The sequence below is a fragment of the Homarus americanus genome, unplaced genomic scaffold, assembly GCF_018991925.1.
Source record: "Homarus americanus isolate GMGI-L3 unplaced genomic scaffold, GMGI_Hamer_2.0 scaffold58074, whole genome shotgun sequence".
Taxonomy (NCBI): Eukaryota; Metazoa; Arthropoda; class Malacostraca; order Decapoda; family Nephropidae; genus Homarus; species Homarus americanus.
Window position 1 is genome coordinate 2797855 of NW_024729094.1, and position 27699 is coordinate 2825553.

Genomic DNA, 27699 nt, shown 5'->3' on the forward strand with positions numbered 1-27699 from the left:
TAAATATATATATATATATATATATATATATATATATATATATATATATATATATATATATATATATATATATTATATATATTATATATATTTATATATATATATATATATATATATATATATATATATATATATATATATATATATATATTACACTTTCGTGTAATTCACCGAAGAGGAATTACACGAAAGTTTGGGAAATCCTGCGTGTTTTCTTCCCTTCCTTGTGGTTATCAGCATATACCTGGGATCATGCACCCACAGTGATTTGATTATATATATATATATATATATATATATATATATATATATATATATATATATATATATATATATATATGTGTGTGTGTGTGTGTGTGTGTGTGTGTGTTTCTATGTATATGTATGTGTATATGTATGTATAAATAAATAAATAAAAAATAAAAATAATAAATAATGAAATAAATAAATATTGAAGTGATAACCGTGGTAACATTATGAGATGTTCTTATTACCATCATGCTATTGTACTATTCCAGATGATACTAAATGTTACATAATACGTCCTTGAGATAAATGTATAGTATACACCAGGTGCCTCAAAGAGAGCTCAGGTTCTCAACTGGCTCAGCCATGTTAATATTGTTATTATTATCCACTCTGTATCTGTTTTTTCTGGTTAAATAAAATGTTTCAATTCAATTCAATTCAATTCAGAAAACACACCCGCCAGAGAGAACGCAAAGTGGGTGGTGATTAGTAACAAAAAACAAACAAATGATTGGAAGCGGAGATGATTGTTAGTTGGGTGCGAACCGAGGGAGGGAGCTTCGGCAAGACAATCGTTACCTGGTGAGCCACTGGTGACCTCTGACCAGCCAACAGTGACCTTGTGCTCCAGTATCTTGCCATAGTCGCTCAACGCTGCCGTGGAGACCAACAGTATTGGGGAGACTTATTCCTATAGTGATTACTGGAGACACACACACACCAGCTCGCGCGCTCTCTCTCTCTCTCTCTCTCTCTCTCTCTCTCTCTCTCTCTCTCTCTCTCTCTCTCTCTCTCACACACACACACACACACGTTAGGTTAACAACGTGTATATCCTCAATAAACACAGGTCCCGCTATCATCATTACAACTAACACATTCAAACATTTTCTAATCGGCTTACAGTCACTAGTTATCCATTTCCGATAGCCCATTCCCCGATATCGTGTAGGGAGGCTCGTGTAATATTTGGTTTTATTCACAAAACTCTCACCAATTGCATAGCTGTGCAATATATGCCTCACCTTGCAATACTGTATTCTGCAATATTCGGTGAGAGAAACGATTTTGTTTGTTTGTTTGGCTGTATGTATACATTGGGCACATCCTTGGTGAAGACTACTACACACACACACACACACACACACACACACACACACACACACACACACACACACACACACACACACCATCTGGTACGCTACTCAACATTATCACGACCTTGATGATAACAACAGCTGGTGACGAAGTGTTGAACAGTTTGATGAATGACTTCCACTACCAGGGGGAGGGGAGGAGGAGGGAGGGAGGAGGAGGAGGAGGAGGAGGGGAGGAGGAGGAGGAGGAGGAGGGAGGAGGAGGAGGAGGGGAGGGGGAGGAGGAGGAGGAGGAGGAGGGAGGAGGGGAGGAGGAGGAGGGAGGAGGGAGGAGGAGGAGGGAGGAGGGAGGAGGAGGAGGAGGAGGAGGAGGAGGAGGAGGAGGAGGGAGGAGGGAGGGAGGAGGGAGGAGGGAGGGAGGGAGGAGGAGGAGGAGGGAGGGGAGGGAGGAGGAGGAGGAGGAGGGAGGAGGGGGAGGAGGAGGAGGAGGGGAGAGGAGGAGGGAGGAGGAGGAGGAGGAGGAGGGGAGGAGGAGGGAGGAGGAGGAGGAGGAGGAGGGGTAGAGAAGGAGGAAGGAGAAATGTGTAGTAGATTCCTGTTGTAATAATATTATTATTATTATTATTATTATTATTATTATTATTATTTACATCATCAACAGTAGTAGAAGTATCATTAGAAATAAAAAGGCAAAGACAACACAAACAACAACAACAGATATAAATTACAAACATAAAACTAACACGGACATTAACAGAGTGAGCCTAACCTAACCTAACCTAACCACAACGAGAGTTGGTCTGTGGATGTGAATGAGAAAGGAACAACTCTCTCTCTCTCTCTCTCTCTCAAAATCCATCACCACCACGATTACTGACAGCATAACTATTACCACCACTGCAACTACTACCAACACTACCACCATTACCAACACTACCAACATCACACAGCCGCTAGAGGTGCCACCACAGCCACCCACTGTCATTAATTACAGGAAATTACACTCCGGCGCGGCTCCTGGCTTCCCCCGGGCCCATAATTACTACCACAGCCACCAACCAGCTAGTCCCCCGTTAGCTGGGATCACGTCAAGCACCTCTCTGGTTGGCTGGTACCTGAGGGGGAAATTATCACCAGCTTCTCCCTGATTGGTTAGTCCAAGAGGTTAAATTGGGCTAGCAATCCTCGATAATTACCTAGTATGTTAAGACCTAGTTACCTCGTGTTGTCAAATGTAATTAGGTCAACCAGTTCTCTGATTGGCTAGTACCTGAGGGGAAATTACCACCAGTTCAGGAAGTTAAGTTAGACAAACTATATTCTGTAATTAGGTGATAAGTTAAGTACCAGTTAGTTAGTTAAATACCTCGTGTTTTGAGCTGGGGGTTTACTCAACTGGGATTAGGTTAGGTTAGGTTAGGTTAGGTTAAGCTTGGCTAGGTTAGGTTAGGTTAAGCTTGGCTATTTTAGGTTAGGTTAGGGTACACCCACTCAAGGTGTACCCGATATACGCGCCCCAAGACAACTGAGGAAGCACGGTACAGTATATCGGGGTCGTGAGTCTCAAGAGATATATATTAACATTACACCAACACACAACTAACATACAAACAATATTAACATGACATTAACTATTTACCTTCACTCAATAACACAATTTAACAAACTAACCATTTTTTAGGCTTTTTTCAGGTTGTTTCACCTCCAGTGTTAAGTGAACATATTTAGAAAAGGCCTTTGATTAACACCACCATATTCATCACTACCACCAACCATCACCACAATAACCACTACCACCAACCATCACCACAATAACCACTACCACCAACCATCACCACAATAACCACTACCAACAACCATCACCACAATAACCACTACCACCAACCATCACCACAATAACCACTACCAACAACCATCACCACAATAACCACTACCAACAACCATCACCACAATAACCACTACCAATAACCACAACCAACAACCACTACCAACAACCATCACCACAATAACCACTACCAATAACAAACACACAAGCATCACAATAACAACTACTATCACCACCACCACTACGACCACCACCAGTAGTTGGCACACACACCATACCTTCCCAGCACTACCACCACCAGTAGTTGCCTCACACACCATACCACCACCACCACACTGTTCCTCCACACCATACCCATCATCACCACCAGTAGTTGCCTCACACACCTGTACCACCACCACACCACCTGTAGATTTGCCTCCACACACCGCCACCACCACCACCACCTGTAGTTGCCTCACACACCGCCCACCACCACCTGTAGTTGCCTCACACACCATACCACCACCACCTGCAGTTGCCTCACACACCATACCACCACCACCACCCCAGTAGTTACCTCACACACACCATACCACCACCACCCTGTAGTTGCCTTACACACCATACCTACCTACACACCTGTAGCTGCCTCACACACACCATACCACCACCACCACCACTGTAGTTGCCTCACACACCATACCACCACCACCACCACCAGTAGTTGGCTCAGACACTATACTGTACCTTCCCAGGCTTTGGTCGCGTCGTTCATGGCTGTGAAGTGAGAAACAATAATAAGTAAACCAATCAAACACTAAAGATGTGCCTGTGTGATAAGTCAACTGATAAGAGAGAAACACTAATAAATGATAAGACTGATAAGTGTAATAAAATACTTAAATAAAGGAAGGTATTCTACTTCATGAGGCCACCAAACAACATAATACTGTACTGTAAGAAATAATAATACTAAAAACAATAAAATGAACTAATTAATTATTTACTTTTGTGAATAAATTTACAAAAAAAGGATAATAAATCACTATACAGTAAGAAATTATAGGGAATTATACTGTTCAAAATAAAGTACAGTAGCTGTTTTATATTACTTAAATAAATAAAGGTTTTCAACTTATAAAAATAAAGACAGTGAAAGCAACAGTAAGGCTGTAAGCACTCAATTAGCTTTCTAAAATAAAGTGAACACAATAGGTAAAAAAGCTATATTTTACTACTTAAAATAAAGACTGTATTAAAATAGCAAATAATAACAATAATATGTATATACTGTTAAAATAATAAGATATAAACTGAACCACACAGGAGCTATTAACTGTACTGTCTCCTTCTTCATACTAAACCATTGTAATGATCAAATGACTAATAATAAAAACACACACAAGCTGACCCCTTCCTTCCTTTAACCCCCCTTCCCATCTCCTCCCTCTCTCTCCTCCAAGAACTTATCCACGCGCCCTTCACTCTCCCATCTCCTCCCTCTCTCCTCCCAAGAACTTATCCACGCGCCCTTCACTCTCCCATCTCCTCCCTCTCTCTCTCCTCCAAGAACTTATCCACGCGCCCTTCACTCTCCCATCTCCTCCCTCTCTCTCTCCTCCAAGAACTTATCCACGCGCCCTTCACTCTCCCATCTCCTCCCTCTTCTCCTCCAAGAACTTATCCACGCCTCACCTCCCATCTCCTCCCTCTCTCCTCCAAGAACTTATCCACGCGCCCTTCACTCTCCCATCTCCTCCCTCTCTCCTCCAAGAACTTATCCACGCGCCCTTCACCTCATCTCCTCCCTCTCTCCTCCAAGAACTTATCCACGCGCCCTTCACTCTCCCATCTCCTCCCCCTCTCTCTCCTCCAAGAACTTATCCACGCGCCCTTCACCTCCCATCTCCTCCCTCTCTCCTCCAAGAACTTATCCACGCGCCCTTCACTCTCCCATCTCCTCCCCCTCTCTCCTCCAAGAACTCACGTGCCCTTCACTCTCCATCTCCTCCCCTCTCTCCTCCAAGAACTTATCCGCGCCCTTCACTCTCCCATCTCCTCCCTCTCTCTCCTAGAACTTATCCGCGCCCTTCACTCTTCTCCTCCCTCTCTCCTCCTCCAAGAACTTATCCACGCCCTTCACTCTCCCATCTCCTCCCTCTCTCTCCTCCAAGAACTTATCCACGCGCCCTCTCCCCATCTCTCCCTCTCTCTCCTCAAGAACTTATCCGCGCCCTTCACTCTCCCATCTCCTCCCTCTTTCTCCTCCAAGAACTTATCCACGCCCCTTCTCTCCATCTCTCCTCCCTCTCTCCTCCAAGAACTTATCCACGCGCCCTTCACTCTCCATCTCCTCCCTCTCTCTCCTCCAAGAACTTATCCACCGCCCCTTCACTCTCATCTCTCCCCCTCTCTCCTCCAAGAACTTATCCACGCGCCCTTCACTCTCCCATCTCCTCCCCCTCTCTCCTCCAAGAACTTATCCACGCGCCCTTCACTCTCCCATCTCCTCCCTCTCTCCAGAACTTCCACGCCCTTCTCTCCCATCTCCTCCTCTCTCCTCCAAGAACTTATCCACGCGCCCTTCACTCTCCATCTCCTCCTCTCTCTCCTCCAAGAACTTATCCACGCGCCCTTCACTCTCCCATCTCCTCCTCTCTCCTCCAAGAACTTATCCACGCGCCCTTCACTCTCCCATCTCCTCCTCTCTCTCCTCCAAGAACTTATCCACGCGCCCTTCACTCTCCCATCCTCCCTCTCTCTCCTCAAGAACTTATCCACGCGCCCTTCACTCTCCCTCCTCCCTCTCTCCTCCAGAACTTATCCACGCGCCCTTCACTCTCCCATCTCTCCCCTCTCTCCTCCAAGAACTTATCCACGCCCTTCACTCTCATCTCCTCCCTCTCTCTCCTCCAAGAACTTATCCACGCCCTTCACTCTCCCATCTCCTCCCCTCTCCTCCAAGAACTTATCCACGCGCCCTTCACTCTCCATCTCTCCCTCTCTCTCCTCCAGAACTTATCCACGCGCCCTTCTCTCCCATCTCCTCCCTCTCTCTCCTCCAAGAACTTATCCACGCGCCCTTCACTCTCCCATCTCCTCCCTCTCTCTCCTTTAAGCAGTTCCCCCTTCTCTCTTTCAAGCACCACCGCCCCCCCTGGCCTCAAGCAGTTGTCGGAAGTACACACACTCTAGCTCTCCTTCCCTCACACATTATGCCAACAGCTCAGTGGGACTCCTCAACCACTCTCCTGCCCAGAATGTTCAGACAAAAGAACAAACAATAACAAGAGGAACAATAAAGAGAACACAAAGCACATCAATAACAGCAACATAAACAACATGAGAATATATAACAATAAGAACAAAAATAACATTATCCAAAATACTAACAAAATTACAACATTAACAAGAACAATTTAACAAAAAACAACAAAATAAGTATTAATTGTAACAAAACGTAATAACTGTGCCAACGGTAATGAATATATGAAGTGTAATAATAAGTGTACTAACTATAATAAGTGTACTAACTATAACAAGTGTACTAACTATAACAACTGTACTAACACTCAGTAGAACCATCACCACCACCACCCTCCTGGCGGCGACAATATTCAGTGTGTCTTGTTCATTAAGGTCATCAACGGTGCTTCTCCCCTCGCCCCTGTATATGACCCCCTCTCCCTCCCCATCTGTCTTCCCTCGTTTCCTTTATCCAATCTCCCCTCCTTCAGCTCTGCCGTCATCAAAGTCGCTATAAGGAAACACAATCATCTTCTTCTCTCTCTCTCTCTCTCTCTCTCTGATTTATTAATGTGTTCTTCTTGGTCTTTATTCTTTTTGTCTCCATTTCTTTCTTCCTCTTCAAATAACTACCTGGTGTACTCTCTCTCTCTCTTTTTTTTTTTTTTGTCATTATATACACACACACACACACAACTACACCACCCAAACAGTCACACATCTGGACTAATTTCTACTGTCTGTTTCATTAATGTGTCACAACAAAACAAGTGTTCCAAACTTGACCTAATATGATTTATAACAACCTAACCTAACTGAACTGACCTAACCTACTGTATATTAACGTGGCCTGACCTAACTATACGACCTGACCTAACCTAACCTATATTAACGTGGCCTGACCTAACTATACGACCTGGCCTGACCTAACCTATATTAACGTGGCTGACCTAACTATACGACTTATCCTAACCTAAACTATATTAACGTAGCTTGACCTAACTATACGACCTAATGTGACCTGACCTAACCTAATGTGACTTATAACAGCCTAACCTAACTGAACCTAACCAACCTAACCTATATTAACGTGGCCTAACCTAACTATACAACCTTCCTGAAACTGACCTGACCTAACCTATATTATCGTGGCCTGACCTAACTATACAACCTACTTGACCTGACTTGATTTGACCTAGCCAAACCTATCCTATTTTAAGGTACGCTAAGATAATAAGAAAACATAACCTGACAACCTAACCTAACCTTACAACCTAACAACCTGACATAAACCAACCTAACCTAACCTAACCTTACACATTATGAGGCTACGTCATAACACACACCTGCTGTCACAACCACATAACACCTGTGGTAAGACCAAGTATTGTCAGCTATGGTACAGTATACACAACAGCTAACAAAGCAGTACACCACACAACAGCTGACAAATTGCAGTACTACAACAGCTGACAAGTGCAGTACCACACAACAGCTGACATGGTACCAGTATACCACACAACAGCTAACAAGAGTACACACAGAAAAGTTAAAAAGTACAGTACACCACACAACAGCGACAAGAGTACAGTACACCACACAACAGCTGACAAAGGTACAGTACACCACACAACAGCTGACAAGTACAGTACAACAGCTGACAAGAGTACAGTACACCACACAACAGCTGATAAGAGTGCAGTACACCACACAATAGCTGATAAAAGTACAGTACACCACACAACAGCTGATAAGTACAGTACACCACACAACAGCTAACAAGAGTACAGTACACCACAACAGCTAACACAAACACACAACGAGTAAGTACACCCAACAGCTAACAAGGTACAGTACACCCACACAACAGCTGATAAATTTGTACACCACACAATAGGATGAGTACCAAAAGGTAGCAGTACACACACAATGATATAGTACCACAGCTGATAAGGTAGACTACAAGGTACAGTACACCACAACAGCTGACAAGAGTATAGTACCACACAACAGCTGACAAGAGTACAGTACACCACACAACAGTGACAAGGATACAGTACAACAGCTAAAAGGCCTTTACAACAGCTGATAAGTACAGTACACCACACAATAGCTGATAAGAGTACAGTACACCACACAACAGCTGATAAAATGCAGTACACCACACAACAGCTGATAAGAGTACAGTACACACACAACAGCAGATATTCACAACAACTGACAGGTACAGTACACCACACAGCTACAAGGTACAGTACACCACTCAGCTGACATAGTACCACCACAACAGCTGACTAAAGTACAGTACACCACACAACAGCTGACAAAGAGTACAGTACACCACACAACAGCTGACAAGGGTACAGTACACCACACAACAGTGACAAAGTACAGTACACCACACAACAGTGACAAGTACGTACACCACCAACGCTGACAAGTTTTCCACACAGACAGTGCAGTACACCACACAACAGCTGACAAGAGTACAGTACACCACACAACAGTGACAAAGTCGTACACCACAACAGCTGACAAGAGTACAGTACACACACACATGACAAGGTACAGTACACCACACAACGCTGTAAAGTACAGTGACAGAGTACGGTCCAAACAGCTAACAAAGTACAGTACACCACGCTGACGAGTACAGTACCACACAACAGCTGACAAATTGCAGTACACACAACAGCTGACAAGAGTACAGTACACCACACAACAGTGACAAAGTACAGTACACCACACAACAGCTGACAAAAGTACAGTACCCTGCATTGACAGGTACGTACACCACCAACATGACAGGTACAGTACCACACAACAATGACAAGTGCAGTCCGCGGTAGCTACAGTACAGTACACACACAGCTGACAAGGTCATCACCACACAACAGCTGACAAGGTACAGTACACCACACAACAATGACAAGTACAGTACACCACACAACTGCAGTACAGTACACCACACAACAGCTGACAAGGTACAGTACCACACAACAAGCTGACAAGAGTACAATTATACCCACAACAATGACAAGGTACAGTACACCACACAACAGCTAACAGGTACAGTACACCACACAACATTAACGAGTACAGTACACCACACAGCTAACAAGGTACAGTACACACAACAGCTAACAAGAGTACGTACACACACAACAGTAACAGAGTACAGTACACCACACAACAGCTGACAAGTACAGTACACACACAACAGCTAACAAGGTACAGTACACCACACAACAGCTGACAAGGTACAGTACACCACACAACAGCTAACAAGTACAGTACACCACACAGCTGATAAGAGTACAGTACACCACACAACAGCTGACAGAGTACAGTACACCACACAACAGCTAACAAGTACAGTACACCACTACAGCTACAAAGAGTACAGTACACACACAACAGCTAACAAGGTACAGTACACCACACAACAGTAACAAGAGTAAGTACACCACACAATAACAAAATTACAGTACACCACAACAGCTACGAGTACAGTACACAACAGCTGACATGGTACAATTACACCACACAACAGCTGACAAGGTACAGTACACCACACAACAGCTGACATGAGTACAGTACACCACACAACAGCTAACAAAGTACAGTACACCAACAATAACAAGGTACAGTACACCACACAACAGCTAACAAGAGTACAGTACACCACACAACAGCTGACAAGAGTACAGTACACCACACAACAGCTGACATGAGTACAGTACACCACACAACAGCTGACAGAAGTACAATTCACCACACAACAGCTGACAAGAGTACAGTACACCACACAACAGCTGACAAGTACAGTACACCACACAACAGCTAACAGAGTACAGTACCACACAACAGCTAACAAGTACAGTACACCACACAACAACTAACAAGAGTACAGTACACCACACAACAGCTAACAAGTACAGTACACCACACAACAGCTGACATGAGTACAGTACACCACACAACAGCTGACATAGTACAGTACACACACAACAGCTGACATAGTACAGTACACCACACAACAGCTAACAAGTACAGTACACCACACAACAACTGACTAGAGTACAGTACCCACACAACAGCTGACATAGTACAGTACACCACACAACAGCTGACATGAGTACAGTACACCACACAACAGCTGACATGAGTACAGTACACACTTAGTAGCAGCTTGTACATATTACACCACACTAGATCACCTCTTAATTACACCCAACCCTGTACAGTGTTCCCTCCTGCACACTTAGCATTAAAACTCTCTCCCCTCTCTCCCTCCCCTCTTATATTCCAGTATTTTTTATTCACTTTCCCCTCTTTAGCTTATAGCTCTCGTTCACACCAGACCTGCAGAATTAGTTTATAGCTTTCCTCTAATAAATGTTTTGAGGTGAAAAATAGAATACACATACGTACATATGAACCTTCACCACCACCAGGTTGATGATCTGACTTTCTGCCTCATTTACACACAATTGGAGGGACTCAATTGTTTCTCTTACTATTGACAACACAACATACATATATTGTTTCTCATTCTTGATGTTTTATTTTCATTTTTGTATGTATTTACTATTATTATTATTGTTATTACTTTTTTTATTTTGTATTATAAATTGTATTTATTATTATCACATTTTCGCGTCCAAGGCTCCGATGTGGGTCAGTGACCTGTGCCTGGGTGGGCTAATACCCCCCCTCCCCCAATATATATACATATATATATATATATATATATATATATATATATATATATATATATATATATATATATATATATATATATATATATATTCCTTCATCCTCCTGCCTCATCCCTCCTCAATTCCCTTCCCTCTTCCTCTCCTCCCCCTTTCTCTTCTTATTCCTCCCCCTCCCCTTTCCTCCCCCAGGTCCAGGCAGGAACAGACACACTTGTAGACGTTGAGTGACTCACCTGAGGCGAATCCAGCCTTGGCCTCGGGTTCTTCCTCTCCTTCACTGGGGGGGTTACTGTCGGCGCCCTCCGTGGCACTGTGGGGGGAGATGACATGTGTTACTTAAATGGCTGATACATATACTTAAGTGAGTGATACATATACTTGTACAACACATGATGTTGGCAGATACACTTAAGTGGTTTACAAGCATATACACTTACACCAAATATGATATTTTTTAAGTTAAGTGGTCGTTAGATACATTTGAGTGGGTTATAGATGCCCCTAAGTAAAAGGTAAGTACACTTAAACCAAATTTGATTCCATTAAGCGGTTTGTAGATACACTTAAATGGTTGTTATATACACTTGGGTGGCTTGTTAGCCTCTCAAACACTCAATAAACACACAAAGCTGAAGTTTAAGTCAATGGAGAAGTGACTTAAGTGTGAGGTTTTTAGCACTCGACCTTAACTCCATCCTCACTCCTCCGCATCCTCAATCCTCAACCTCTTCCCTCCTCATTCCCAGACCTCTCCGCCTACCCCCCCACTGCTCTGAGCCCCACACACTAAACTCGCCTCGTTTATATGCCCGCCTTCACTGTCCTCCCCGGCGAGATATATCTAACCCGGGAGAAATCTTTAGGCCGTGGGAAAAAAAATGTGTCTAGATCGTGGAAGAAAGACCAAGACCGAAAGAGATATCCATGATAGCGTGGGAGATAATCATGGAGAGGAGACGCCCATGATAGCGTGGGAGATAATCATGGGTGAGACGTCATGATAGGTGGGAGATAATCATGGAGAGGAGACGTCCATGATAGCGTGGGAGATAATCATGGGAGAGTGAGACGCCCATGATAGCGTGGGAGATAATCGGGAGAGTGAGACGTCCATGATAGCGGGAAAGGAGAGGAGACGTCCATGATAGCGTGGAGATAATCATGGAGAGTGAGAGACGTCCATGATAGCGTGGAGATAATCATGGGAGAGTGAGACGTCCATGATAGCGTGGGAGATAATCATGGAGAGTGAGAGACGCCCATGATAGCGTGAGATAATCGGGAGAGTGAGACGTCCATGAGGGGAGATAATCATGGAGAGGAGACGCCCATGATAGCGTGGGAGAATCATGGGAGAGGAGACGCCCATGATAGCGTGGGAGATAATCTGGGAGAGTGAGACGCCCATGATAGTGGAGATAATGGGAGAGGGAGACGTCCGGAGGGGAGATAATCATGGGAGAGTGAGACGCCCATGATAGCGGGAGATAATCATGGGAGAGTGAGAGACGCCCATGATAGCGTGGGAGATAATCGGGGAGAGTGAAGACGCCTGTGATAGCGTGGGAGATAATGGAGGAGAGCAGATGGAGATAATCGGGAGAGTGAGAGACGCCCATGATAGCGTGAGATAATCATGGGAGAGTGAGACGCCCATGATAGCGTGGGAGATAATCATGGGAGATGAGAGCCCATGATAGCGTGGGAGATAATCATGGGAGAGTGAGAGACCATGATAGCGTGGGAGATAATCATGGGAGAGTGAAGACGCCCATGATAGGTGGGAGATAATCATGGGAGAGTGAGAGCAGACGTCCATGATAGCGTGGGAGATAATCATGGGAGAGTGAGACGCCCATGAGGTGGATAAATGGGAGAGTGAGAGACGCCCATGATAGCGTGGAGATACTGGGAGTGAGAGACGCCCATGATAGCGTGAGATAATCATGGAGAGGAGACGCCCATGATAGCGTGGGAAGATAATCATGGGAGAGGAGACGCCCATGATAGCGTGGGAGATAATCATGGAGAGACGCCAGATAGCGTGGATAATCATGGAGAGGAGAGACGTCCATGATAGCGTGGGAGATAATCATGGAGAGTGAGACGTCCATGATGTGGGAGATAATCATGGAGAGTGAAAGACGCCCATGATAGCGTGGGAGATAATCATGGAGAGTGAGAGACGTCCATGATAGCGTGGGAGATAATCATGGGAGAGTGAGACGCCCATGATAGCGTGGGAGATAATCATGGAGAGTGAGAGACGCCCATGATAGGTGGGAGATAATCATGGAGAGTGAAAGACGCCCATGATAGCGTGGGAGATAATCATGGAGAGTGGAGACGCCCATGATAGCGTGGGAGATATCATGGGAGAGTGAGAGACGCCCATGATAGCGTGGGAGATAATCATGGGAGAGTGAGAAGCCCATGATAGTGGGAGATAATCGGGAGAGGAGACGCCCATGATAGCGTGGGAGATAATCATGGGAGAGTGAGAGACGCCCATGATAGCGTGGGAGATAATCATGGGAGAGGAGAGACGCCCATGATAGCGTGGGAGATAATCATGGAGAGTGAGAGACGCCCATGATAGCGTGGGAGATAATCATGGAGAGTGAGAGACGCCCATGATAGCGGGGAGATAATCATGGAGAGTGAGAGACGCCCATGATAGCGTGGGAGATAATCATGGGAGAGGAGAGACGTCCATGATAGGTGGGAGATAATCATGGGAGAGTGAGACGCCCATGATAGCGTGGGAGATAATCATGGGAGATAGAGGCCATGATAGCGTGGGAGATAATCATGGGAGAGTGAGAGACGCCCATGATAGCGTGGGAGATAATCATGGGAGAGTGAGAGACGTCCATGATAGCGTGGGAGATAATCAGGAGAGTGAGAGACGCCCATGATAGCGTGGGAGATAATCATGGGAGAGTGAGAGACGCCCATGATAGCGTGGGAGATAATCATGGGAGAGTGAGAGACGCCCATGATAGCGTGGGAGATAATCACGGGAGAGTGAGAGACGCCCATGATAGCGTGGGAGATAATCATGGGAGAGTGAGAGACGCCCATGATAGCGTGGGAGATGTGCCTAAATCGTGGGAGTTATCTTTTCAACTCGTGGGAGAATTTTATGACCGTGGGAGATATCCAAGGAAACACGGGAAATATTCATGTGAGATAATAAAGGAGGTGTAGGATATAGCTATTGGAGTGTGGGAAAACTTCACATGTGGGAAAGATAAAACGCAACACATAGGTCGAGTTTCTCTCTTTAACACACCAGGAAAGGTCTCCCTCCGCTCGTCTCCCCACAAGATGTACCGAGCTGGAGGTACAGATGGTCGGCAAGGTGTGTGACGATAAACACTGGTACATACTGACGTCTTCCATGTAAACAGCTGAGACTAAAACACACACACACGAGGCATCAAATACTAGTTACTGTTTGCACTGAGCCTCACTTAAAGAAATTCATCCCTCACATGGTAAAACAACTATCAGTAAGGTAACCCAGCCGCCGCCTCACACCACCAACACACCGTGACCCGCGTCCTCTCGCCAACGTTCTTAGATCAATATTCCTCGTACCTAACACAAGATGTAGCGTGTACAGTCCCCTTCACTAGTGCGTTTACAGGAGCTGTCATATAAACATTCCACAAATCATTATATTTGAGATATTTGTTTTAATTTGATTCGAGATTATGTTTACTAATGTGAGTTTCATTCTGTCGAATGTAGAACACAGGACTGCCACACTACACAAAAGCTGACGAGCCCCTGTAAACTAATCTAACCAAACTTAACCTAATGTAACCTACCTAATTTACCGAACCGAACCTAACTTAACCTAATCAAAACTAACCTAATCTAAGATGTAAGATTGAACCTAATCTACCTAACTTAACATAAAGTACACCCAGTAACCATCACACCGAGAGACTACAGCACCTTCTATAAGTTCCCTCAGCAACAGTTAGTAGTAAAAACTAAAGGGAGGTGAAGGCCTGAGAGAGGAGCCACTCATACTCTCGCTTCCCAACTTTTTTCTTTAAAGGCTATTGGGTTAAATGAGCCATTAGGTGCAACACTCCCTGGGCCAATTTTCAGCCTGGAGAGAATGGGGATTAATTCTGGAGAAAAAACAGAGGGTCGAACTGTAGACCACAAATTGGAAAGCTCGCCTCACATAATGCTGTGCCCCGCGAGACGGAGAACTAACGCTGTATCCCGCGAGACAGAGAACTAACGCTGTATCCCGCGAGACAGAGAACTAACGCTGTATCCCGCGAGACAGAGAACTAACGTTGTACCCCGCGAGAGGGAGAACTAACGTTGTACCCCGCGAGAGGGAGAACTAACGCTGTAACCCGCGAGACGGAGAACTAACGCTGTAACCCGCGAGATGGAGAACTAACGCTGTAACCCGCGAGACGGAGAACTAGCGCTGTAACCCGCGAGAGGGAGAAATAATGTATATTTCCACATGAGTTTTCCTGTACTTGAACTAAAGTATGTCGAATCACCTTAAAGATTGTCTCCCCCGCTTATTTCATCTGATGATTAAACACCCTAATGCTACCTGAGAGGGACGGTTAGGTAAGGTTAGGTTATAGTATTAGGTTAGGTTCGCATTCGGTTAATTTCCCTACTGGCTGTCAGGTCTACGGGAGCCTCTTTCACATTTACTTGCACTTTTACCTTACAAATATTAAACTAAATTCCTGACATGGACTGTATCTCCAATTAAAATATGTAACATAACAAACATTATTATTCAATGTGGTGGGCCAAGTCACTGTACTGGTGGGCCAAGTCACTGTACTGGTGGGCCAAGTCACTGTACTGGTGGGTCAAGTCACTGTACTGGTGGGCCAAGTCACTGTACCTCATGATGTGTACAGTATGACAACAAGATGATGTTTACGTTCTTCCCTTTAGTATATTTCCTCCACCTCTGCCGCTATGCTGTTCCCTTTACTACTCTTCCTCCCATCCTAATGCTGTTTTACACTGTTCCCTTTAGCACGCTTCCTCTCCCTCTCTATGGTAATGGTTTTTATGCTGTTCCATTTAGTACACTCCCTCCCCCCTCATCTACCATTATGCTGTTCCCTTTTACATACTTCCTCCCCTCCTCTACAATAATGGTGTTTATGCTGTTCCATTTAGTACACGCCCTCCCCCTTCATCTACAATAATGCTGCTCCCTTTTACATACTTCCTCCCCTCCTCTACAATAATGGTGTTCATGCTGTTCCATTTAGTACACGCCCTCCCCCTTCATCTACAATAATGCTGCTCCCTTTTACATACTTCCTCCCCTCCTCTACAATAATGGTGTTCATGCTGTTCCATTTAGTACACTCCCTCCACCTTCATCTACAATAATGCTGCTCCCTTTTACATACTTCCTCCCCTCCTCTACAATAATGGTGTTTAAACCGTACCCTTTTGTACACAACCTCCCCTCCCCGAGGTAAACACGGAAGGCTCAGTGAATGAAGGTAAACAGAGGGGTAACCACCTGCTGATTGTAAACACACAGATATAAACTCACAGGTAAACACAGATGATTACTAAATGAAAGGTAAACACATCGATAAGTTAGTGATGTCAGTAAAGACGAGGATTATCAGCTAATGAACATAAACGCGTGGAGATAAGCTGATTAACATACACGCGTGGAGATCATAAACATAACACGTGGAGATCAGCTGATGAACACACGTGGAGATCATAAACATAACACGTGGAGATCAGCTGATGAACACACGTGGAGATCATAAACATAACACGTGGAGATCAGCTGATGAACACACGTGGAGATCATACACATAAACAAGTGGAGATCAGCTGATGAACACACGTGGAGATCATACACATAAACAAGTGGAGATCAGCTGATGAACACACGTGGAGATCATAAACATAACACGTGGAGATCAGCTGATGAACACACGTGGAGATCATACACATAAACAAGTGGAGATCAGCTGATGAACACACGTGGAGATCATACACATAAACAAGTGGAGATCATAAACACAAGAAAAAATAAACCGGCAACTGATAACACAAGTCTCACCTAACAAACAAAATATTAACAAGTAAACAGCAAGTGATGACCGTAAACATATCAGTCGCTAAAACCAAACAAGAGATCAGGGGAAATCGATGACTTGCTGGCCGTAAACATCGCCTGACACACGAGTACACAGGTGTGCGGCTCAGCTGGTTATGAGCAACAACAGGTGAGACAGTTAATTAACAAAGGTGATTCGTTTGATGAGACTCAGCAGGTAATTACAGGTAAGTCAGCTTGTGGACGTAGATATGAACACAAGTAATTCACCTGATAAGTGTAAAAAAAATGTGATGCCCAGCTGACGAAGGTAAACACAGATATATCAGCTGACGAAGGTAAACACAGATATATCAGCTGACGAAGGTAAACACAGATATATCAGCTGACGAAGGTAAACACAGATATATCAGCTGACGAAGGTAAACACAGATATATCAGCTGACGAAGGTAAACATAGATATATCAGCTGACGAAGGTAAACACAGATATATCAGCTGACGAAGGTAAACACAGATATATCAGCTGACGAAGGTAAACACAGATATATCAGCTGACGAAGGTAAACATAGATATATCAGCTGACGAAGGTAAACATAGATATATCAGCTGACGAAGGTAAACACAGATATATCAGCTGACGAAGGTAAACACAGATATATCAGCTGACGAAGGTAAACACAGATATATCAGCTGACGAAGGTAAACACAGATATATCAGCTGACGAAGGTAAAACAGATATATCAGCTGACGAAGGTAAAACAGATACAGCAGCTGACGTAAACACAGATATATCAGCACGAAGGTAAACACAGATATAGCAGCTGACGAAGGGTAAGAAAACAGATATATCAGGACGAAGGTAAACACAGATAACAGCTGCGAAGGTAAACACAGATATAGCAGTGACGAAGGTAACACAGATATATCAGCTGACGAAGGTAAACACAGATATATCAGCTGACGAAAGTAAACACAGATACAGCAGCTGACGAAGGTAAACACAGATACAGCAGCTGACGAAGGTAAACCAGATATATCAGCTGACGAAGGTAAACACAGATATATCAGCTGACGAAGGTAAACACAGATACAGCAGCTGACGAAGGTAAACACAGATACAGCAGCTGACGAAGGTAAACACAGATATATCAGCTGACGAAGGTAAACACAGATATATCAGCTGACGAAGGTAAACACAGATACAGCAGCTGACGAAGGTAACACAGATATATCAGCTGACGAAGGTAAACACAGATATAGCAGTGACGAAGGTAAACACAGATACAGCAGCTGACGAAGGTAAACACAGATATAGCAGCTGACGAAGGTAAACACAGATATATCAGCTGACGAAGGTAAACACAGATACAGCAGCTGACGGTAAAACAGATATATCAGCTGACGAAGGTAAACACAGATATAGCAGCTGACGAAGGTAAACACAGATATAGCAGCTGACGAAGGTAAACACAGATATAGCAGCTGACGAAGGTAAACACGAATATATCAGCTGACGAAGGCACAGATATATAAGCTGACGAAGGTACAGAATATATCAGCTGACGAAGGTAAACACAGATATAGCAGCTGACGGTAAACACAGATATATCAGCTGACGAAGGTAAACACAGATATAGCAGCTGACGAAGGTAAACACAGATATAGCAGCTGACGAAGGTAAACACAGATATATCAGCTGACGAAGGTAAACACAGATATATCAGCTGACGAAGGTAAACACAGATATATCAGCTGACGAAGGTAAACACAGATATCAGCTGACGAAGGTAAACACAGATATATCAGCTGACGAAGGTAAACACAGATATAGCAGCTGACGAAGGTAAACACAGATACAGCAGCTGACGAAGGTAAACACAGATATATCAGCTGACGAAGGTAAACACAGATATATCAGCTGACGAAGGTAAACACAGATATATCAGCTGACGAAGGTAAACACAGATATAGCAGCTGACGAAGGTAAACACAGATATAGCAGCTGACGAAGGTAAACACAGATACAGCAGCTGACGAAGGTAAACACAGATATAGCAGCTGACGAAGGTAAACACAGATATATCAGCTGACGAAGGTAAACACAGATATATCAGCTGACGAAGGTAAACACAGATATATCAGCTGACGAAGGTAAACACAGATATATCAGCTGACGAAGGTAAACACAGATATATCAGCTGACGAAGGTAAACACAGATATATCAGCTGACGAAGGTAAACACAGATATATCAGCTGACGAAGGTAAACACAGATATATCAGCTGACGAAGGTAAACACAGATATATCAGCTGACGAAGGTAAACACAGATATATCAGCTGACGAAGGTAAACACAGATATATCAGCTGACGAAGGTAAACACAGATACGGCAGCTGACGAAGGTAAACACAGATACAGCAGCTGACGAAGGTAAGCACAGATACAGCAGCGAAGGTAAACACAGATATATCAGCTGACGAAGGTAAGCACAGATATATCAGCTGACGAAGGTAAGCACAGATACAGCAGCTGACGAAGGTAAACACAGATATATCAGCTGACGAAGGTAAGCTACAGATATATCAGCTGACGAAGGTAAACACAGATATAGCAGCTGACGAAGGTAAACACAGATACAGCAGCTGACGAAGGTAAACACAGATACAGTAGCCGACGAAGGTAAATACAGATATATCAGCTGACGAAGGTAAAATACAGATATAAAGTAGCCACGAAGGTAACACAGATACAGCAGCCGACGAAGGTAAACACAGATACAGCAGCTGACGAAGGTAACACAGATATAGCAGCTGACGAAGGTAAACACAGATATATCAGCTGACGAAGGTAAACACAGATATACTGAAGGACGAAGGTAAACACAGATATATCAGCTGACGAAGGTAAACACAGATATAGCAGCTGACGAAGGTAAACACAGATATAGCAGCTGACGAAGGTAAACACAGATATAGCAGCTGACGAAGGTAAACACAGATACAGCAGCTGACGAAGGTAAACACAGATATATCAGCTGACGAACAGTGTTGCCACACTGTGGCTGGCTGATCCCGTCGGTGTTAGTAACTTAACGTGTTTCACCAGCAGCAGTATATTATAGCCAGCCATCTATAGATCTGCTGTTCGCTATCCCTCTAAACTGGTCTTTATAATACTCAAAATCGGCTATAATGGAATAAATTTGTCATGTTGTGAATTACATGGCCTTGGAAACAGGCTAGAAAGGATTAATTTTTGAAAATTTCCTCGATGGACCGCCGTCAAATTCGCTCGATTTGGCCACAAAAATATGAAAATGTAAACACTACCAGCCAGGTGGACCTCACGTCAAGGTGAACTGAAGGTGAGTCACCTCGGCCAAGGCCATTATGTTTGTCTGTAACAATGTACTACTGTTCCCTGTCGCCTTTGTACCGGATATAATCAAGGATATAAATCTACCGAGTAGAGAATAAAGAGAAATTAAAAGTTTAAAATAAGACCAGATTTCATTATTACCAAGTTAGGCCATCCTCATTACCAGAATACCAAATCACTAATATTCATTACCAAACAGTTTTTTCATAACCAAATTTATGTTAATTTAGTAATGAAAAATACCAGTTGGCAACCCTTCGTCAGTGACAAAGGTAAACACAGATATATCAGCTGAGGGACACGAGTGGATAATATCATTGAGAGAAGACAAAACAATGAGCAGCTAACACACTGTACCATATGAGTGAGTTTACAAAAGATAATATGAGTCAATTAGTTAAAACTGATACATCTGAGCAAATGAAATGAGTTTGTGGACCAAAGTGAACACATCCGGACTGAAAATCATACAAGACATACGAATGATGTAAAAATTATTCACGGACAGCAGCTGTAGTCAAAGTGCACGCACCTGCGGACGAGACATGTGTACACCAGGCGAACAGGTGTGCTAAATCTCTCTGGCATCACGCAGTAAGTTTTGCACTTAAGCTGGGCGGTGTTACCGTGACTCACCAACTGGGCCCTAGTCCTAACAGGCCCTTCTTAATAGACCTCATTATTATTATTAGGCCCAAGTTCTAACAGACATCAGTCCTAACAGGCCCCAGTGCTAACAGACCCCAATCTTAACTAGGAACAAAGAAGCCAAGTCTTAATGTTTAAACCGGGTAAAGTTTCGTCTGGTTGGGCCCATTAAGACGGGTATATTCTGCCTCGGACTTAATAAAATTTGTCCTTATTTGACGTACGTATCTGTGTCGGCCAGGGAGGGACAGGGAGAGAAGGGAGGGCAGGGAAGATCAGAGAAGGCAGGGAGGGTCAGGGAAGGTCAGGGAGGGACAGGGGGAACAGCAGGAAGAGGAGGGAGGCCAGGGACTACAGGGAGGGACAGGAAGAGAAAGGAGGGCAGGGAAGGTCAGGGGGGGACAGGGGGGGGGGAGGAAAGTCAAAGAGGGTCAGGAAGGGGCAGGGAAAGTCAGGGAGGGTCAGGGAGCGCAGGGAGGACAGGGATGGGCCCGGTGCTCAAATTTTCAAAAGTTCACACCTTAATTTCCTCTCTGGAGATGGAGAAGCAAAACGCATCAACAGACTCACCTATGATGCCCGATATAAGATGGAGGCTGAAATACTCGACCAAATTACCAGGATATTTACAGTACCGCAGCTAGACTCGTCCTCTTAATGTCATTTATGGAGAAAATAACCCATGTTTGTTTACCTTCATCACCTGACTCGTCTTTGTTTACCTTCATCACCTGACTCATCTTTGTTTACCTTCATCACCTGACTCGTCTTTGTTTACCTTCATCACCTGACTCGTCTTTGTTTACCTTCATCACCTGACTCGTCTTTGTTTACCTTCATCACCTGACTCGTCTTTGTTTACCTTCATCACCTGACTCGTCTTTGTTTACCTTCATCACCTGACTCGTCTTTGTTTACCTTCATCACCTGACTCGTCTTTGTTTACCTTCATCACCTGACTCGTCTTTGTTTACCTTCATCACCTGACTCGTCTTTGTTTACCTTCATCACCTGACTCGTCTTTGTTTACCTTCATCCCCTGACTCGTCTTTGTTTACCTTCATCCCCTGACTCGTCTTTGTTTACCTTCATCACCTGACTCGTCTTTGTTTACCTTCATCACCTGACTCATCTTTGTTTACCTTCATCACCTGACTCATCTTTGTTTACCTTCATCACCTGACTCATCTTTGTTTACCTTCATCACCTGACTCATCTTTGTTTACCTTCATCACCTGACTCATCTTTGTTTACCTTCATCACCTGACTCGTCTTTGTTTACCTTCATCACCTGACTCATCTTTGTTTACCTTCATCCCCGAGGATTAAAACACACGTTCATCCTCAACAAACACCCGTTCATCCTCAACAAACACACCCGTTCATCCTCAACAAACACACCCGTTCATCCTCAACAGACACACCCGTTCATCCTCAACAAACACACCCGTTCATCCTCAACAAACACACCCGTTCATCCTCAACAACACACCCATTCATCCTCAACAAAGAACAAACACACCCGTTCATCCTCAACAAACACACCCGTTCATCCTCAACAAACACACCCGTCATCCTCAACAAACACACCCGTTCATCCTCAACAAACACACCCGTTCATCCTCAACAAACACACCCGTTCATCCTCAACAAAGAACAAACACACCCGTTCATCCTCAACAAACACACCCGTTCATCCTCAACAAAGAACAAACACACCCGTTCATCCTCAACAAACACACCCTGTCATCCTCAACAAACACACCCGTTCATCCTCAACAAACACACCCGTTCATCCTCAACAAACACACCCGTTCATCCTCAACAAAGAACGAAGATACAAGTTAACATCTGCTTTCACAATCAATTACACACACACACACACACACACACACACACACACACACACACACACACACACACACACACACACACACACACACACACACACACGCACACACACACACACACGCACACGCACACACACGCACAACCAGCGATGTGTTAATCCGTCTACGATAGGAAGGCCTGGGACCACACCTCACTCATATAACACCATCTGTGAGGGAATTACTACACCACTTGAGGCCCCGCATAACACCATCTGTGAGGAAATTACTACACCACGTGAGGCCCCGCAAAACACCATCTGTGAGGGAATTACTACACCACGAGGCCCCCATAACACCATCTGTGAGGGAATTACTACACCACGAGGCCCCTCATAACACCATCTGTGAGGGAAATCACTACACCACGTGAGGCCCCGCATAACACCATCTGTGAGGGAATTACACCATGAGGCCCCCGTAACACCATCTGTGAGGGAACTACTACACCACGAGGCCCCGCATAACACCATCTGTGAGGGAATTACTACACCACGAGGCCCCTCATAACACCATCTGTGAGGGAATTACAACACCACGTGAGGCCCCTCATAACACCATCTGTGAGGGAATTACTACACCACGTGAGGCCCCGCATAACACCATCTGTGAGGAATTACTACACCACGTGAGGCCTCATAACACCATCTGTGAGGAATTACTACACCACGTGAGGCCCCTCATAACACCACCTGTGAGGGAATTACTACACCACGTGAGGCCCCCATAACACCATCTGTGAGGAATTACTACACCACGAGAGGCCATACATACACCATCTGTGAGGGAATTACTACACCACGTGAGGCCCTGCATAACACCATCTGTGAGGGAATTACTACACCACGTGAGGCCCCTCATAACACCATCTGTGAGGGAATTACTACACCACGTGAGGCCCTCATAACACCATCTGTGAGGGAATCACTACACCACGTGAGGCCCCTCATAACACCATCTGTGAGGAATTACAACACCACGTGAGGCCCCTCATAACACCATCTGTGAGGGAATACACACCACGTGAGGCCCCGCATAACACCATCTGTGAGGAATTACTACACCACGTGAGGCCCTCATAACACCACCTGTGAGGGAATTACTACACCACGTGAGGCCCCTCATAACACCATCTGTGAGGAATTACTACACCACGTGAGGCCCTCATAACACCATCTGTGAGGAATTACTACACCACGTGAGCCCCGCATAACACCATCTGTGAGGGTTACTACACCACGTGAGCCCCTCATAACACCATCTGTGAAATTACTACACCACGTGAGGCCCCTCATAACACCATCTGTGAGGGAATCACTACACCACGTGAGGCCCCTCATAACACCATCTGTGAGGAATTACAACACCACGTGAGGCCCCTCATAACACCATCTGTGAAATTACTACACCACGTGAGCCCGCATAACACCATCTGTGAGGATTACTACACCACGTGGCCCCTCATAACACCACCTGTGGGGAATACTACACCACGTGAGCCCCTCATAACACCATCTGTGGGGAATTACTACACCGTGAGGCCCCTCATAACACCATCTGTGAGGAATTACTACACCACGTGAGGCCCATAACACCATCTGTGAGGAATACTACACCACGTGAGGACCCTCATAACCATCTGTGAGAACTACTACACGTGAGGCCCCTCCTAACACCATCTGGGAGGTTACTACACTACGAGTTTGCTGTTCAACATACATTAATCTGTATGTTCACTGTATGTTCCTTTACCTTTCTCTAATAGGCTTTTGTTAATCCACCAATGTATGTAATAAGTCATTTATGTCCAATGTATATTTTCAGCCTTCGGGCTGCAGAACTTCAATAAACCGTTAATTATTAATTATTATTACACTTACACACACACACACACACACACACACACACACACACACACACACACACACACACGCACGCGCACACACGCACACACACGCACACACGCACGCACACACACACACACACACGCACACACACACGCGCACACACACACACACACACTACGACACAATTAACTTTCAGTACAGACGAGAGGAAGAACAACGTTAACGTCAACACAACTGCACTTGGGGAAGCCTTTTTTCTCCCCAGGATTACCTCCGACACGCTATATATAACCATCTGTTTCCCAGGATATCCTCCCACACATGCCAGGCCCATTATCCATGATCCTCTCGTGATATTTTTCCCCGGAGTTTTTGGTCGTATAAACACTATATTTTATCTATTCCATAATGGTTATCCTGCTATACATGTTAGACACACCTTACAAGACTTTGTCGTTAATATAGTTTTCCAGGAGTTTTTAGTCACAGAAACACAATACATATAATACATTTGTTGATGTAATATATTAAATTACTTCCAAATGATTTCCATCCACACAACTCATCCATTATACAATGCGAAGTCGTAATATATTAATTTAAATCCCGAGTTTCCTCCACGACTCTCACACAATATAGAACTGCGTGTCGTAATGTTTCTCTTTTTTTTTCCAGGACACGTGGCGTGCACACGATACAGTATAGTATGTTACCGTGTTATTGTATTCCCCAGGAATGTCTCCTGTACATTACCTTCACTTACACTTCACATCTAGTGTTTCTCTCGCACGATATTAAGTTCTCCCTTGGTATAATGACATGTGTAATACTAACACGAATTAATACTGTGTTCATTAATCGCAAATCCCTTGTCTGTCATAGAAGGCAATATATTAACTTAATGAAAAGTGCAGCCAATAACATTTAAGTCATATTAAGGCTTATGTGCTTAAATATTGTTTGTGTCAGTAAAGGCGAACACCTCGCTGTATAATGCAACAATTTTAACTCTAAAGCATACGTATATTATCAGCTGGTCTCCCACCCTGATAAGGTATCGGTAGTTAACTCTTATCTTGTCACTGATTCATACACAGCACCGTGTTAAACCTTTTACTATCATATCCTTCTTTAACCAACAGCAGACAGAAGGCCACCACCTTTATCTTCTCTATAAACATAACTTTAGGGATTTGTGGCCTCCGTGTGTCTTGTGAACAGGGCTCTTGTTAGTTAGAACGCATTGGCAACACCGAATTACGAGACATTGCAAATTTCAACAAGACTTCTGCAAGAGATATCCTTACAGATAGACCTATTATTGTCTCTCATTTACCTCACTATAACCTATAGAAAACATTAAGGCCCTGTTATGGCTTGTAAACTTGTCTAAACAAACACCCTACGTTATAACTGCTGACATCAACAATACCTTCTTTAACAAAATAAACATTAGTCCTCGCTATCACCATTATCTGGTCCCGTTACTGTCACATATATGAGAACCAAGACAAATATTAAAAGCGCTGGAGCCCCTCTCACCTGACAAGCCAGTCGCCCACCTCCACGAAGTACTTGTTCCAGTCTTCAGCCAGCTGGTGGAAGGACGGAGGCACCACCTTCACTTCATCCATGTCTTGAGGCCCCACCGGGCTGATGCCTCTTGGGGTTTCTACCAGGGTCGCCATCTTCTTCAAGATTCGTACCGAATCTCCTCAACTCTTGTTTAGTTTAGTGATCTACGTTCGTCTTGTCGTAGGTCCTCGTCACTGGTCTGGACTGATTCCAACTCAGTCTGGTGATGAACTCGTGTCCTTCGAGGGGAACTTGTCAAAGACCCAGATCGATTGTGTTTTCGATGAGTGGAGTTCAATTTCAGCTCGGTAAACTTTCTGACGTGTTTACTCTGGGCTGAGAGCGTGAGGAGGAGAGCCAGATTGAATTCCCGAGGTGTAGTGGCGACGATTGCCTCACTTCAGCTTGCTTGAGACGGTCGTCAGGGGTGATGATCACACCAGCGTCAACAAGCCTTTCAAGTGACACAAGGCGTACCTCTTGTCTGTGACCGACCTCACGCTGAGACCCTTCCTGCAGGACCACCTCAGGAAGGCACGCGAGTGAAAAAGGTGTGTTGAGTGTTTAAATTTCCTTGTACGTAGACACAACAATGGCTGGCGGTCTTGAGGCTCGAGACTTACTTTCCGTGGAAATAAACAAAGGATTTGAAGGCTCCAGGGAACCAGCAGAGGTTGTAGTTAGTGTGGTGAAGTTGCGGCGGTGTGTGGCTCTCTCCCCTCGGTGACCGCCGTACGTCCACACGTTATCTACGTCGTTGTTTCCTCCAGGCTACAGGTGTTGGTGCAGGTGTCCCGCCACAACACTTCACCTCCACCTACTTCATGACACCTGCTCAGTGTTGGGGTTTTGTTCACAGTTTTCTGACTTTACCGCGATGCATCATACAACATACACTGCATTTTCTTGTAACACAAAACTAAATAAAGCAGTTACAACTACTCAACAGAGTCGTTATAAAGGGTGTGTGGCGTACCTCGTCCCCTCCCGGCTGGCCAGCACAGGTGTCGACTCATCACAGGTGTACAGCGCATCATGAAGGCAGAACCTTCAAGATGTTTTGCGCAACATTCACCGCAATCTACACAACTTTGTAAACACACATCAGAGAGGGAAAGTCAACTGGGCAGGACCTCA

The 27699-nt window shown here is 44.5% G+C and overlaps 1 protein-coding gene across 1 annotated transcript; it reads right to left on the reverse strand.

Moving 5' to 3' along the window:
• Positions 1–682: 682 nt before the first annotated feature.
• Positions 683–27699, reverse strand: LOC121866331. The gene is made up of 4 exons (XM_042365952.1): positions 26530–27699; positions 11354–11430; positions 3901–3930; positions 683–903 (listed from the first exon to the last, which is right to left on the reverse strand). The coding sequence occupies exons 1-4, from the start codon at positions 26673–26675 to the stop codon at positions 683–685; spliced, it is 474 nt and encodes a 157-aa protein (XP_042221886.1). The 5' UTR covers positions 26676–27699.